The 15,437-nt window shown below is 40.9% G+C and overlaps 1 protein-coding gene across 3 annotated transcripts in view; it reads left to right on the top strand.

Annotated features, from left to right (window-relative positions):
* The window catches only part of PEK (pancreatic eIF-2alpha kinase), a 360,137-nt gene that overhangs the window by 138,993 nt on the left and 205,707 nt on the right, over positions 1–15,437 (top strand). For all 3 annotated transcript variants that reach the window (XM_068227627.1, XM_068227629.1, XM_068227628.1), the window contains exon 7: positions 2,586–2,697. In XM_068227627.1, the coding sequence (XP_068083728.1) occupies positions 2,586–2,697 (112 nt within the window). The remainder of the gene's footprint in view (positions 1–2,585; positions 2,698–15,437) is intronic.

The raw sequence follows: 15,437 nt of genomic DNA, 5'->3' as shown, positions 1-15,437 counted from the left end.
AAAATAATACTTTTAAATGGAAATTACCATGAATTTACATTTATTTAGTAATTTGGCAGTTAGCATTAACATTACCTATTTGTTACACACTGGGTTTCACACCATCTTGCAAATATAAAAACTAATTTTTAGGTTGGAATGCCAACTTTTACACTTATTAGAAATGGAACATTTTCAGTTCTCAATCACTTAATTACCCTTTACTGTTGTTTTTTAAAATAAATGTGGTGAATTGTGTGTGAGGCATAATTACGGTGGAACCTCGATATTTCGAATCACCTAGGGAGCTAAATTTTATTTCAAATTATCAAAATTTCGAGATATAGAGAATATCGTTTTTGAGCATGTATAACACATAATTGAATTATATGTATCTACGGGCTTACACTGAAAATAGTATTTCTGATGGTATTTAAAAATATAAAAAAGCAAACTTGTATTTTATGGCATCAGTTTAATTATAACACTTTTTATAGTTACTTTTTAGAAGACAGAATACAGAACATACAGTAGTGAAATAAGGAACAGATCTTCATTAACACCTGTGGAAAAAAATCTGTTAGTCTCTTCTGTTTCGTACTGTTGACTTTCTTCTCTTTGACCCACTTTTCAACAAAATTTATTGTTGTGAAAACACTTGTCATTTACATTGGACTGACTTTGTATGTAGGATCGAAGAATAATAGCCACTGCACTTGGCGCGTGGTCTGCTGACGGTACAGGAGAAGGCAGCCCCAGCTCTTTTTGTTGGGAATCATCATCATCGTCATCATCCTCATATTATTATTATTATTATTATTATTATTATTATTACTGCTCTGTAGCAGTGTTGAGGGTATCGGTTTGGCCGCTATGATGTCGGAGTCCACGTTTTTATAAGCCTCAAAATCACCTTCGCAGTTAATAAGCTTCTGATCTTCTGCCTGTTTTTCAGGAACAGGAGTGTTCTTTCATGTCAGCTTTCAAAAATCCTACTTTGCGGAAGAAGTTTACAATATTGTTTCCTGCTTCTCGTCATTGCACGATTTATTCGGCATTTTTATCGATAGTGGTAGGTTGACGTCCGTTAATAACTCCTCGGATTCAGTAACTCTCAGAATTCTCTGAACAGCTCTTCCTATAGAAATGCTTCAAGATTTTTTATCAGCCCTTGGTCCATGGGCTGTAGTTTGGATGTTAAGTTCGGTGTCAAGATGACAATTTGCCCTGCTTTCAACTCCTGAACGAGTACCTTGGGATGAACAGGGTAGTTGACAGCGGAAAGGAGGATTCTCCTTCGTTGATGTTGAAACATTTTGTCAGTACTATGCTGCTAAGATTTGTAAGTTGAGCTTGTCATCCCCGACTTCCAGTTGCCTTTGTACGTGACTTATAATGACTTCACACCCGAGAAACAGTGAGGTTTCACCGATTTTTCGATCACTGGAAGTTTTAGTGTTTTGGTTCACGTCATATTAACTCCCAGCATCACTGTAACCCTTTCTTTACTTCACTGACTGTAGCACTTTCACCTGACATTACCGTTTGCACTATTCCATTCTGAAGTTTAAATTTTCCCACTGCTGACCTGTAGAGAGTCATAACCCAAGTTTTTAGTGAACCTTTCTGCTTGTTCACAAACTAGGTTACTGGTAATTGGAATGTTTTTGTTTTTCACACAGTTCACCCACTGAAGCATAGCTTCTTCAGTCTCCGGGAAACTTGAAGTTTTAAGTCTCTTCCGCTGTGGTGATTCATCTAACGCGAATCTTGTCTTTGAGTATGCTAGAGTGTGTGTGAGGAGGATATCCATACTCAGCTGCAATCCTTCTTCTTTTTCTGACCCTTCTCTACTTCACTTATCACTCAAACTTTCCCAATGAAGGGTGATGGTACATTGAGCCATATCAGTACTATCACTTCCTGTCCCAGCTGTGTATGGTGTACGCAGCTGGGTTGGACAGATAAGCTATGTAAATATACCGAGGTTGGCCGTGAATACCGTGTTGCTGTACGTTTAGTTAACAATAACACACAAACCACAAATGCTGTATTGCTCAGTTAATGTTGTATAAAATTCGAGATACAGAGTATTTTTGCTTCTTGGGAGAAAACATTTGCTTCGAGAAATCAATAATTTTGTGTAACCGAATTTTGAGTAATAGAGAAATAAATAAACTGAAGAATAGGACAAATGGCCGGGAAATTGAAGTTACTTCGGGATACTGAAAATTCAATTCATTGTTAATAAACTTAACCATGCTAGGTTAATATTGTCTTTGGTTCGTATTGACTAGTCTGAATGTATAATGTAACTATTTAAAATAGTTTATTTGAATCCGCCTTGATCAATACACTCATTAAATGAAAGAAAAACTATTTATTAAACCACTGAGAAAGGAATGGTTGAGATTTCCCGAAACGTGTTTGGTTTAATAAATAATTTTTCTTTCATTTAATGAGTGTATTGATCGAGGCGGATTCAAATAAACTATTTCAAATAGTTACATTATAACTTCAATTCATGGCGGTTTGAATATCGAGGTTTGACTGTATGTAATTCCTGTCTTCGTAGAAATCTTATGTTTTGTTAATTTATATTGCAGCTATACATTCAAGAAAGTGTAACAATGCTGGAAATATTTGATAGGATATCTTGGTCATCAGCAGGATCATCCAATTATCTGCAGATTCCCTGGAAGCCTATTCCTGCAACGAGTGAGTTACATGCTTTTCTGTTGTTTAATTTAATTTATTGCTTGCTACAGGATTTTCACCTCTATTACAGCAGCATTCTTTGTAATACAAAGTTAAATTAAAAATAATTATTATTTAATATTACCTAGCCTAATTTAATTAAATCTAATCTGAATGAATCTAATATAATTAACCCGCGAGTGGTCGCTAGCCAAAATGTAACGTGAGTGGTCATGCGTGAGACTTTCTCTCACATTAAAATAAATATGAAATTTTTCACAGTTTCGTGGGGCGTAAGGCTGAGATTTACTATTGAAATGAAACGCAAGTTCTACCTTATATATTTTAGATAAATGAAATGAAATGGCTTATGGCTTTTAGTGCGTGGAGTGTCTGAGGACAAGTTCGGCTCGCCAGATGCAGGTCTCTCGATTTGACACCCGTAGGCGACCTGCGCGTGTGATGAGGATGAAATGATCAAGAAGACGACACATACACTCAGTCCCCGCGCTAGCGAAATTAACCAATTAAGGTTAAAATTCCTGACCCTGACAGGAATCGAACCCGGGACCCCTGTAACCAAAGGCCAGCACGCTAACCATTTAGCCATGGAGCCGGACATATTTTAGATAAAAAGGATTAATTGTTTATTAAAGACATAAATTACTACTTAAAATAACCTGTGCAATATACATAAAAATAATTTCCATTCTGAAGTTGTGAAAAATAAAATCTTACACATGCATTACATCTAGTAATATTTACGTAGAAAGCAAGGTTTCTGAACACAATAACATTTTCAGAAACAAGAAGTGCTCATAATACAAATAGTAAGGTGTACAACAGGAGTAAGTTTTGCCGCTCCACTTCAACATAACACCAACGTCATTGGTCGCGCGATGAGAGAAACTCTCACGCAGCGCGCACGGGCACATAGGAACCTTTGTTCTGACTAGGGGAGGTGGTGCCTACCCTTCAAATGTGAATCGCTCTACTCACGATAGTTATAAACTCAGCTAGAAGAGGTAACAGTCACCTCCCTTTCATCACTGTGAAGTAATATCACAATAACAAATAATGTGAGAGAAAATCTCATATAGCGACCACTCGCGGGTTAATCTATCATATCTCTCCTGCTATTGTGGGCTTGGACTTACAAGTCTTTGTTCCAGTATAGTTTAATGTACTGAGAAGACAGTGTTTTATCATAATTGTTGTCTGTTAATGCTAGCTGTAATTTCTTTTAAAAATACTCTCATGTTTATACTGAAATCAGAGCATTATTTTTTTGAGATGCATTGTTATAGGCACACTACAGTCTGTAAAGTGGTGAACTTTGATGGGCAGATGTTCTAAATTCTTTATTTGAAAATGTTACTTGAAATCTTGAATTTGGGCGTGGCACATGGAAATTCAGGAGGGAAAGGAACCCAGTATTATCAGTTTGCAAATTTATTATTTTATAGGTGAACTTTAACACATCTGTTTGCCTTGGATCCTCTAAATTCTTCATTTCTAAATTTAACAAATGTTTGTTATACAGAACCATTTGTGGATATTGAGATGTTCTTTTAAAATGTAAATATTGAAAGTATTTTTGCACCCTTTCAAGTTGATAAACATAGGGCTCCACACCATGCTCGCGTATTCCAGTTTAGACCTGACCAATATCCCCTGTGGGTGGGGGACTCATACAAAGAATACACCCCCGCTATCCCCTGCCTGTCATAAGAGGCGACTAAAAGGGGCGACCAAGGGATGATTGTATTAGAACCATGAAACTACTTGTGATTAGTACCACCACGCAGGGAACACCCTGGGTTGCTTTTACTTGCGTGCAGTACCACTATGTCGGTACCAAATAGGTTTGTGATTAGTAGCAAAAGAGTATGTTGCTGGCTTTTACAGTATCTCTGATTAGTAGCACTATATGAGCAATACCTTGGGATGAGCGACACCATGGTTCTGGCTTGCCTATGATTAGTACCCACTATATGAGGAATACCAAGGGATAGCACGAGTCCCTGTGGTTAGTACACTTACGTGATGAACACCATAGGTTTGCGTTGCCTGTAAATGGCGCCGCAATGTGCGAAAACCCATAGGTCTGTATTACATGTGCAAATTTCATTACCTGTGAGTAGTACCATAATGTGTGGACTACCATGAGTCTACGCTACTTTTCATTAGTACTGCAGCATGACAAATACCATGGTTCTACTTTCCTAGTGATAAGTACCATTATGAGGGGCCGACGACTTGGATTTTGGACCCCTTTGAACTAAAAGCATCATTGATTCAGTATTATGCTATAGACGCAGTCCCTTGGTCAGTAATACTATTATTTCATGTCAGTTTCTGTGAATGCGAGACATTGCGTGTCGGATCCACTGATTGTTTTAAATTTATATCCATCCATTCATTCTTCGTCCTCACGTTTTGAATTCTGGTCAGTGGAGGATTTTGGACTTTTCATTTGTCATTCCATTTCGTCTCATTTTGTACCATTAGGGGCCGATGACCTAAATGTTAGGCCCCTAGTCCGAGATCTTTCCATTCTCTTACGGGTCTCAGGACATCGCATCCTAACTTGTAAGTGTAGAGGATGGGTGCTGTACTGTGGGTAAACAACATGGACAGACATTTTGGAATGTTTAGATGTAATTTATTTTCTGTCGTTCAGTCCGTTATGTTATTCAGGTCTAACTGAAGATGTTCATAGTCGTGAATGGTTGAGATGGCTTTGAATAATTTGAAGTCATTAGCATAGTAGGCAATCAGAATTATTCACTCAATCAGGTAGATCATTGATTAATGTGAGAAATATTAACGGGCCCAAATTAGATCCTTGAATCATGACAAATAGAATACCTAGTGTGATCACTCTGCTTTTTTAACATTATCGTTGGTGGCCCTGCCAAAGTGCAACGTGTGTCGCTGCAGTCGCAATGAACCAGCTGCAACAACACATGCGCTAAATTGTCGATGAAGTTAATAGCGTGCGTGCGTGAAGTCATGGTAACAATTTTAATGGCTGTCGAGGGAATTTGTTTGTTTTGATATTTTCTGAAAGGCTGTATTAATACCTGTGCGGTGCTTTGTGTGTGCAATCAACTAGTTTTGTATTATAAGTTATGAATTTCATTGTGGTCGTATTGACAATTGATCGCTATCAAAGGGTAGAAAAGGGTCCACCTATTCAGTACTGTCACAAGTGAACTATGTAGTGCAAGTGGAAAGTGTTTTTTTTCTTTCTTTATTTGTGAAGTACAATATGATGTTTTATTTATTATGACCTAACCTGTACTGTGTAAGATTGGTGACTTGTGCATTTGTAAATAGTAGAATTCTGTTCTCTATTTCCTGGAAAGATCCAGAAATATATATGAATTATGGAACGGGGTGTGTTGTTTTGTGGGTAATGTATTCTACAAAACATTTCTGACTGTTCTGGAAACACGACATTCGCGATCAGGCGTATTCTAGAATGTTAGTCAAAGTTCGCGATCGAAAGAAAGGTTGTGATTGGTGAGTCTAGGTGGCGATAGGGAACTCGTGCACGCTGATTGGCTGCCTCCAAGGCCGGAATTTCCTATATATAGTGAGCGAGGCAGTGTTCGAATTAATTCGGTATCCTGAATTCTGTCGGTCTTGGTCTATCTGCCTGCGAGCAGCGTATATGGTTGACGTCCCCCGGTTTCTGGGATGGCACTCTCCTCGGGTAAGCACTCTTGAATTCCGTTCCTGCAAAAATTTCCGTAATGTTCCAATTAGCTTTTCATACAGGAGTCTGCCCTAACCTCGCCTAGCTTCACCAAATTAGTTACTTATGACGCCTTAGTTTTTCAGCTGGGCTTACCTGTTCGTTTCCGAGGCATTCCCATTCCTTGTTTCACTAAAATATATCGACTGTAGTTTAATATTACTTCCCTTGGGGTTTGCCTCTGGTAGTTCTGTATCATTTGAGGTATGCTAGATTTTGGAGAACCTGTTTCACATTACTGTAAATGGCATTGTACAACTGCATTGGTAACCAGATGTATAGTTGATTTGAGATTTGAATTTACACTGCTACGAAATAAGCTATGTATATCACTGAACTTATAGCTCGTAACTTGGAATTGTATTTGGAATGTATTTGTAAAATTATTTTGTAATTTTTTTTTTTCAAATCCAAGGATCACGGCGATTTATTTTCGGAATCCGCTGTCTAAGCCATGTCCATGCCTTTGGTAGGTTCCCAGCCCTTTTCACCTTCCCGGTTTGTTGTTCACTAGTTGTCCCTACTGATATTTACGTACATGTTTTGGTGGAGATCCGCGTAATGCTAGCTACTGTTTTTCCGAGTGTGTAGTGAGTTCTTATTTTGTGTAGTTTGCTCTTACCTTCCCCTTTTAACTCTGTTTGTGCCTTGTTTTGTGTTACCACTGTAGTAGCGATAACATTTTGGTAGCAGAGGCAAGCGCTAGATTGCGGAGGAAGAAAAGTGAACCGTGATCACACCTAACCTAAAACCTCGTAAGAGTTGTGGTTCGTATACCGTTTGAAATCTCGTTTCTACCTTCAGGATGGCTCGTGCTGTTCCTAATCCTTTCCATTTGAGAAAGGAAGAACTGATTTACGAGTTAAAAATTCACAAAATTGGTTCAACAGGCAATGTCCGAGATGATACTAACCTGTTGAAAAAGTCGCTTAACCTACCTATAAACATACCTGACTTAACTACAGACGAGTTACGTGAGTCTTTGACCGTGATTAAAGATAAGTTACTTGACTTTAACGCCATTCTTGTGTCATTTGGTGCTTCTAAACCCTCGCATGGCCAATTAGCCCGGATTAAGGGGCAGTTATTACATTATTTAGACAGAATTAAGGATTTGTTGTCACTCGAATTGCCGGAAGTTGAGCGGCAGAAATGTCAAGCCTTGCTAGAACAGTTTTCCACAGTTTTCAACAGAATCAGTGGTTTGCTTGAAGGCAATAAGTTAAATAACGCTGTTTCTCAAATTCAAGTGTCGATCCCATCTGGAATGAGTGACAGTGTTAATTGTGGTGAGGCATCTGTTGCTGCTCAAGTGTGCGATCTGACACCTAGTGCTGGTGTTGGGCATATTCAGGAGTCTGAGGTGACTAATGCTGCCCTGGGATCTTCTGTTTCATTGTCTGGAACTAGGACACCTGTAAGTCATTCTAATGATACATCTCTTTTGCATGTTTGTAACTGTACAAGTTTTCCTATGATTCCTGCTAATTCCTTTGAAGCTCATTGTTTACCTTCTATTCCTAATCAACCCGGTTCTAATTCAATCGTGCAAAACCACCCCCCTGTCTTACCGCCACCCGTATCGAGTTGCATAACCTCTGCACAACCGGTTAATGCCCAAATGGTCTCTCAAATTAGTGAGAACCTTTCTCAAATTAGGTTGTCTGTGCCCGTAACATTGCAGGCTAACGTTAGTCCTAACCTATCTTGTACTCCGTCCTTTTCACAAGGGCACCCGAATCAAAGGCACAAGGCCTCATTAAACCCTCTGGACTATTCTAAGCCTTCCCAAGCACCCCCTACACCTGTCTTTCCCCAGATTTTCTCCAGTCTGCCTCACCCGTTGACCATTGTGTTTAAGGGAGTCTCGAAATTTTCAGCTAACTCCGTTGATGAAGTTATTTCTTTCCTCCGGTTCCTAACTGAGTTCAAGGATCAGCCAATAGTATATAACCTCAGCAACAAGAACGTATTTCAAATTCTATACCCATATGTCTCTGGAGCTCTTTCTGAGCACATTGTCAGGGCCATTGCTGAAAGATGGCCAGTAGATCAATTTCATGCCCATGTTCTTGAATATTTCATTCCTGCTCGTGCCTTGTCTGCATTAGTGCAGAAGCACTATTTCAGAGTACAACATCTTGATGAGTCACTATCTGAATATGTTCAAGACATTAAGCTCCAAGCTAAGATTTTCCAGCTCCACTATTCAGAGGCTCAGATGGTTGCCAATATAGTTGAAGGTCTCGCCCCGAACTATAGATCATATCTGGCTCTTTCACCCCGACCTGCAACGTTCGCCCAGTTGGAAGCCGTTACAGTGTCTGCTGAAGGCATTCGATATGCTGACCAGTTACGCCTTGCATTAGTCCCACCTCCTATAACCATACCCCCTACTCAGGATTCTAAAACCACCCCGTCACCTGCTTCCAACCCGCGTAATCCCGTTCATGTTTCAATTGTGGCTCCACGGCTCATCTCAAGTGGGATTGTCCCAAGGCCGGGACATTAGGCAATAGGAAACCTGCGATGGGTGGAGGCTCTTCCACCAGTACTTCTGGCTCTGGACCCCCAGGTCATAGTAGTGCTAGATGACTAACCGCCTGTTCTGATGACAAATCCCAAAGCATGGCTTCGTGTCTTGTCGATCATGACTGTACCTTGGTTAATTTACTTTATTCTGAGGCTAATGATTGCTCCCAGCCTGACCCGGGTCTTCATTTCTTACAATCTTGTAGGATTTCTGCCATACCTTCTTGTAAACTACCATATTTATGCATAGAGGTAAATAATGAACCTGTCTGTGCATTGCTAGACTCTGGGAGTAGTGTCACCTTGATGAGTGAGATCTGGTGTGATTCTATGAAAACTGTTTGCAAGCTACCTACATTACAACCCGTGTCCTTAACCTGCCATACTGCTAATTTCAATTCATTGAATATTGTAGGATCACTAGAGGTCAAGATTAGAGTTCGTGATTTCACCTGGAAAATGCCAGTACTAGTGCCAATTTATATTGGGTGCAAATTTTATTGCTAAAACAGGCATGATTTTGGACCTCCAGTTCAACAGATTCCATTTTAAATTTTGTGCAAGAACCTTTGAGCTGTGTGATCGCTCCCCTATTCTGCCTTGCCACGTTAATGCTGTTCCTGAAGATTCTGATGAACCCAAGGCTTTTGATTTTAATCACTTACCCGAAGAGCAGGCCAATCAACTTAGGAAACTCTGCGATAACTTCCCTGATGTCTTCACGGACAGGTTAGGCGTCACCAATGTATTAGAATACAAAATTGAGGTTACAGATAACGTACCTGTTCGCTCTCCTCCGTACCGGTTGTCACCTCCCAAAATGAAACCCCTGAAGGCTATCATTGATCAAATGCTCGCTGACGGAGTGATACGGCCTTCCAAGTCAGCCTATTCTTCTCCAATGTTTCTGGTCCCCAAACCACAAGGTGGTTATCGGCCTGTAGTCGACTATCGGATGTTGAACTGTAAGGTAGTCCTCCAATCTGTCCCACTTCCTGATTTGCACTCTTGTTTTTCTTGGTTCGCTTATGCAAAAATTTTCACCACTTTCGATTTTAAATCAGGCTTATTACCAGATACCCCTTGCCGAAGAATCCAAGCATCTCACTGCATTTGCAACCGATTGGAACCTATTGTGCCCTACTGCACTATAAAGTTCCGTCCAGGCGAAGGCCGGTCTCGAACCCAGAGTACAGTAGTGAACGAACTCTCACAGATGTGATCTGGTGCACATAGTCTTACCTGAACACTGTCCTCTTCAATCAGCCAGGAGAGCGCTCTTCTCAGGGATAACATGGGTATAACGGGGCAACATAAAGATAAAACACTAGGACATGTGCCTACTCAGGTAAGAATTCGACTAAATAAAAAAAATTAAAATAAAATATCTAACAGAAAACACCGCTGCATTCAAAGTTTAACAAACAGGGATTTATTACATAAAATTGAATTATTTACAATTAAAAGATCATTTCAATATGAGATGGAAAAATGACGCTGAGCCGATGGCTATCAGTTCACTGCCTTCATGAAAACTCGTGAGCTGCAACAAGCATGTAACAATGGTGTAAGTAACGAAGTTTTGGAAGATGGATATCTGCTTAATTACACAAAAACAATGATTCCCATAAAAATTTACAATGCCTCGCGCCGTCGAACCCCGGTGCCAACAAAATCACCACAAAAATTTACAATGACCTGACTCGGTCACGAACCCTAGTCTTATGACAGGTAAGGTGTCCAAGATACCTATGCAAACAATATGAAAGAATCCAATCAACACATACAAGGGTGTCATTATAAAACGGGCCAGTGTTAAAATATTACGTAAAACAAATAGGACATAAAACAAATCTCTCTCTGCTTTCAAAACAAGAAGGTCGTTTCTTCCCCTCCTAGCATACTTGAAATACTGCAGACGACCAACACACCAGCCTGTGACGTCAAGCTCAATGACCTCCATTCTCACCCCTCCACTTGCGGCAGTTCCCTAATTTATGAGCTCCAACAGGGAGACAGGCTACAGTCTTGCCTTTCAAAAGAACACTTCACGTAGTCAGCTGCTAAAGCCCTCATTTAACTATACCTGGGCTATCTGCCCTCGTCTCGATACCTTCAGCAATCTCGCTCATCATACTAATGCCTCTCATGGGCTAAATCCTGGTGCTACAAAAACACTAATCATTAAGCGATCGTCACATTGCCATACTAGGCATTTCCAAAATATATTCAATAAACACTCAATGGTTGGGCTCTCTCATACCAACTGCAAATTTTACTTCTGCCTCTTAGGGGCTCAAATCTCTTAAATATTTGGACTCGCTCGTTCTATCCGTGAATCTGGGTGAATACCTGGTCACGACTTGGTCACAACTTGGTCATAACTATACACCTCTAAGTCTGCAGAAACAAATGCCTGAATGTGATCTAATAAAAGTACCTATCTGTAGACTAACCTCCTATGCCCAAATGAGTACGATCAGACCCTTACAAAAACACGTACTTTAAAATAACGCAATCAAAATGAACTATAAATACGCTAACAAGGACTCTACCAATAACATCTACCTTAAAGTACGGGGTTCGAGTTTGAGGCCTAGCTCTATATTACAAGGGAAATTATCCTATTACCACAAATCTGCTGACTGACGGCCCCCATATTCCTATCTAAATTTAAATGACATGCTTGAAACAGAATTGGAAAGCTCTGACCTTAATTTAGAGAACATAGCGGAGCGGCCATCCCTGTGGACCACTGGATCTACCACATTCTGATAGACTGCAGAGCTGTCATCAGAGACTGTTGACCACTTGGAGACATTCTTGCTGGTGTGGCGTCTTCGTACAGCTCCCTCTGTAGTCGGAAGGTGTCCTCTTCGATGTTGTGCTGGTCAGGTGCTCCCAACGTTCCCGGATCGATGCCCTTTGTTGTGTTGGCTTCAGCTCCTGGTTGTGGCTTCTTTGCAATGATGCTGTCAAACACTCGTTCTGACTTGATGCTGGGGTAACTGAAAATAAATTCATATATTACAGACTGTCCAAACTCGATGCCTGTCTTCACTGTTAGCGTGTCTCACACGTCACACTGACCAAGTCTCGTTCAGAGTTTTAACCTGGTACACAATAGTTTCTTCACTACTCTCAGTCACTGTTCTATCACCCTATCACATGGACAACATATAGTTTTAGAATTCCTAACCTGAGCCAATAATAATTCTAGCATTTCGTCCGCAATCCCTTGACCTCACAGAAATATGGAGCTACTAGTTCATTAGTCTCTTATAAGCAGTACCTCATCTCCCCATAGCATAATCTCACAGGTAAAATCTTCAATTCCTCTGAATATTCAAGTTGATTACTTACATCTTTGCAGAAATAGCAGTACAGGTAGTCGGTGTAGCTTGAAGACAAAGCGTTGTTCTCAGCACCAACACGCAGTATGACGATTCGTTCCCGCAGCCTCTCGGTCCAAGAATGACTCTGATATGCCCTGGCGGCCTTAATTTATAATTCCGGGTAGCGTCATCAAGCCGCTTGGCTGCGTGTAATCTTAGCGTGCCCGGGAAAATTTCCCGCATTAATTATATCATGAGCTCAAATTAGCGAATGCATTAATTAATGCAGCCCTAATGCCTATCAAAATAAAGCGGAAATAATACAGGTTGCAATTCTTGTCTCAAATCCAATGCAACTCTTCTGTAACCAAAGATATTAATTTATTTCATTCTTCCCTCCTAGAATAAGTTTAGCCGGGAACTGGAAAGCGTCCCCAAACTTCGTCAAGAGGCTTGGCTTGGGACATAACTTCTTTTAATGAGTTCTGGAGATTTCTCATAATGACGCTCACGCTCACTTCACATAAGAACGCTTCTTCTGGACCCCTTTATGACATATACTGTAAGACATCGGCTTCGTGGGTGGCCTAGTATGATTCCAATATCCAATCCTCAAATTAATACAATTGCTCCAATGAACAGAATGGTTCACTATATGAATTCAAACGCATCCTTTTGGCCTAACAACTGGAGCGGCTGTCCTTACACGGTTACTAGATTATGTCTTATCGGACATTAAGTTCAAGTTTGTTTATAATTACCTTGATGATCTGGTAATTTTTAGCGAAACCTTTGAGGAACACCTACTCCATCTCAGCGAAGTGCTGGAAAGACTGCGTAAAGCAGGTCTAACCCACAAGGCATCCAAGGTTTCCTTCGCACAACCCCAGATGTCCTTCTTAGGACATATCGTGTCGGGGAGGGGTGTCTCAATCGATCAGTCTCGTACTGCCGCCATCCAGAATTTTCCCCCTCCAAAGGACGTCAAGGCTGTAGCCAGATTCATTGGCATGGTGAATTTCTTTCGCAAATTCATTCCTAATTTTGCTGAACGTGCAGCTCCATTAAATGATTTGAGAAGAAAGGATGCCAAATTTGTGTGGGGTGATGCCCAACGTGAAGCCTTCATGGACTTGAAATCTGCCTTATGTAACGCTCCTGTATTGGCTATGTCAGACTTTTCTAAACGCTTCATCCTTCAGACTGACGCCTCTTCCTCAGGCATATCCGGAGTTCTTTTACAGGAATTTCAAGAAGGGCGTCCTATTTCTTATGCTTCCCGTGCCCTGAATCCTGCTGAGCGCAATTATTCCATTTATGAGTTGGAAGCCGTGGCTGTTGTCTTCTCCTTAGAACGCTTCAGAATGTACCTGGAACATCTCCCTTTCGATCTGGAAACTGACAATCAGGCGTTGAGTTGGGTAATGGCCAAGCCGCGAAAGACCGGTCGTCTAGCACGATGGACAGTGCGCATCTCAGCCTTCCAATTTGAAGCCCGCCACATTCGTGGCACGGAAAACGTTGTGGCTGATGGCCTCAGTAGGATGTTCCATCCAGACAGCTCTGACCCTCAAGCCGAGCCAGTAGACTCATCTCCCGAACAAGTATCAGCTTTTGTCATTGTAGTTCTCACTGACTCTCCCTTCCTTTTGAAGGATATTGCCAAACATCAAGAGGGTGATCCTGAGTTAAAGGCCATTGTCAATAGGATTAAATCCGGTGAGCATGTTAAGCCCTATATTCTTAAGAATGGTGTCTTGTGTTGTTCTGCTCGTGGTCGCAGAGACACCAAAATTGTAGTCCCAACTAACCTGGTCCTGGCTCTCTTCAAATACTTTCATGAATCCCCAGTGGGCGGTCATCTGGGCGTTTTCAAAACAAGAGAAAAAATCCGTAACCACTTCATTTGGAAATCCATGGATAGTGAGATCCGTACCCTTGTCAAATCCTGTAAGATTTGCAATATCAGTAAACCTGCCCCGAATACTCGTCTAGGTCTATTGTTTTCTGAGCAAGCTTCTCGCCCCATGGAAAGACTGTTCATGGACTATATTGGGCCCTTCCCGAGATCTCGGAATGGTCATTGTTTCATACGCGTGTGTGTTGACGCCTTTTCGCGTTTTACGTGGCTGTTCCCCACTCGGATAGCTAACGCCAACACCACCATCTCGTGCTTGAAACAGACATTCACCTCGGTTGGACCCTGTCAATTCTTGGTAAGTGATAACGCAAGAGCCTTTACTTCTGTCCAGTTCCGGAATTTCTGCTTTGATCTATCCATTGCTCATGTAACCACTACCCCTTACTACCCGAAGCCAAATTATGCTGAGAGAGTGAATCGTAACCTGCGATCTGTCCTCATCGCTTATCACTCCTCAGACCACTCCAAGTGGGATTCCTCACTGAATTGGTTGTCATTTGCATTTAACACTGCTGTCCATGAAAGCCACAAGCAAACCCCTGCTTCGTTGATGTTGGCTTTTACCCCAAATTTTCCTTTATGTAACCTGTGGTCAATTAATGATCTTCTGCCTGACGATGCCAGCCCAGAAAAGATCCGAGCTAATTGGCACCGTGCACGAAAGAATTTGAAGGTTTATTAAGCTAAGGTCCAGCGTAATTACAACCACGGGCGAAGGCCGCACGAGCTCTCTGTGGGTGACCAGGTGTTTATTAAAACACATCCCGTCAGTAGTGCTGCGGACCATGTTATCAGTAAGTTGGCCCCCAGATTTCGAGGTCCCTGCACCATCTTAAAGTTCCTCACCCTGGTGACATTATTGGTGAGCGATCCCGAAAGGAAAAGGATCAGCAGAGTACATCTCTCCCAGATCAAGGTACCTTAAGTCTGGTAGGGAAGGGTAAATACCATTGTTGATGACATTGTAGATTTAGTTGTAAGTTAGTTGTAAGAATTTAGTTATAAAATAATTTTATTGTAAGGTTATTTATAAGGTTTTAGTTATAAGATAATAAGTTTTATTGTTAGTTGTAAGTAATTGTGTAAGTGAATACTTTAGGTATCCTCTAGTGTAATAGATTTAGTATTATAAGTTAGGTAAGTTTTAGTTTAGGGTCACTCCTTGGAATTGTTCCCCTCACTGTCAGGTTTAGGGCACCCCTCCTGTAGT

The sequence above is a fragment of the Anabrus simplex genome, chromosome 5, assembly GCF_040414725.1.
Source record: "Anabrus simplex isolate iqAnaSimp1 chromosome 5, ASM4041472v1, whole genome shotgun sequence".
NCBI lineage: Eukaryota > Metazoa > Arthropoda > Insecta > Orthoptera > Tettigoniidae > Anabrus > Anabrus simplex.
Note: the sequence above shows the minus strand (reverse complement) of the source record. Positions and strands in the feature narration are given on the sequence as shown.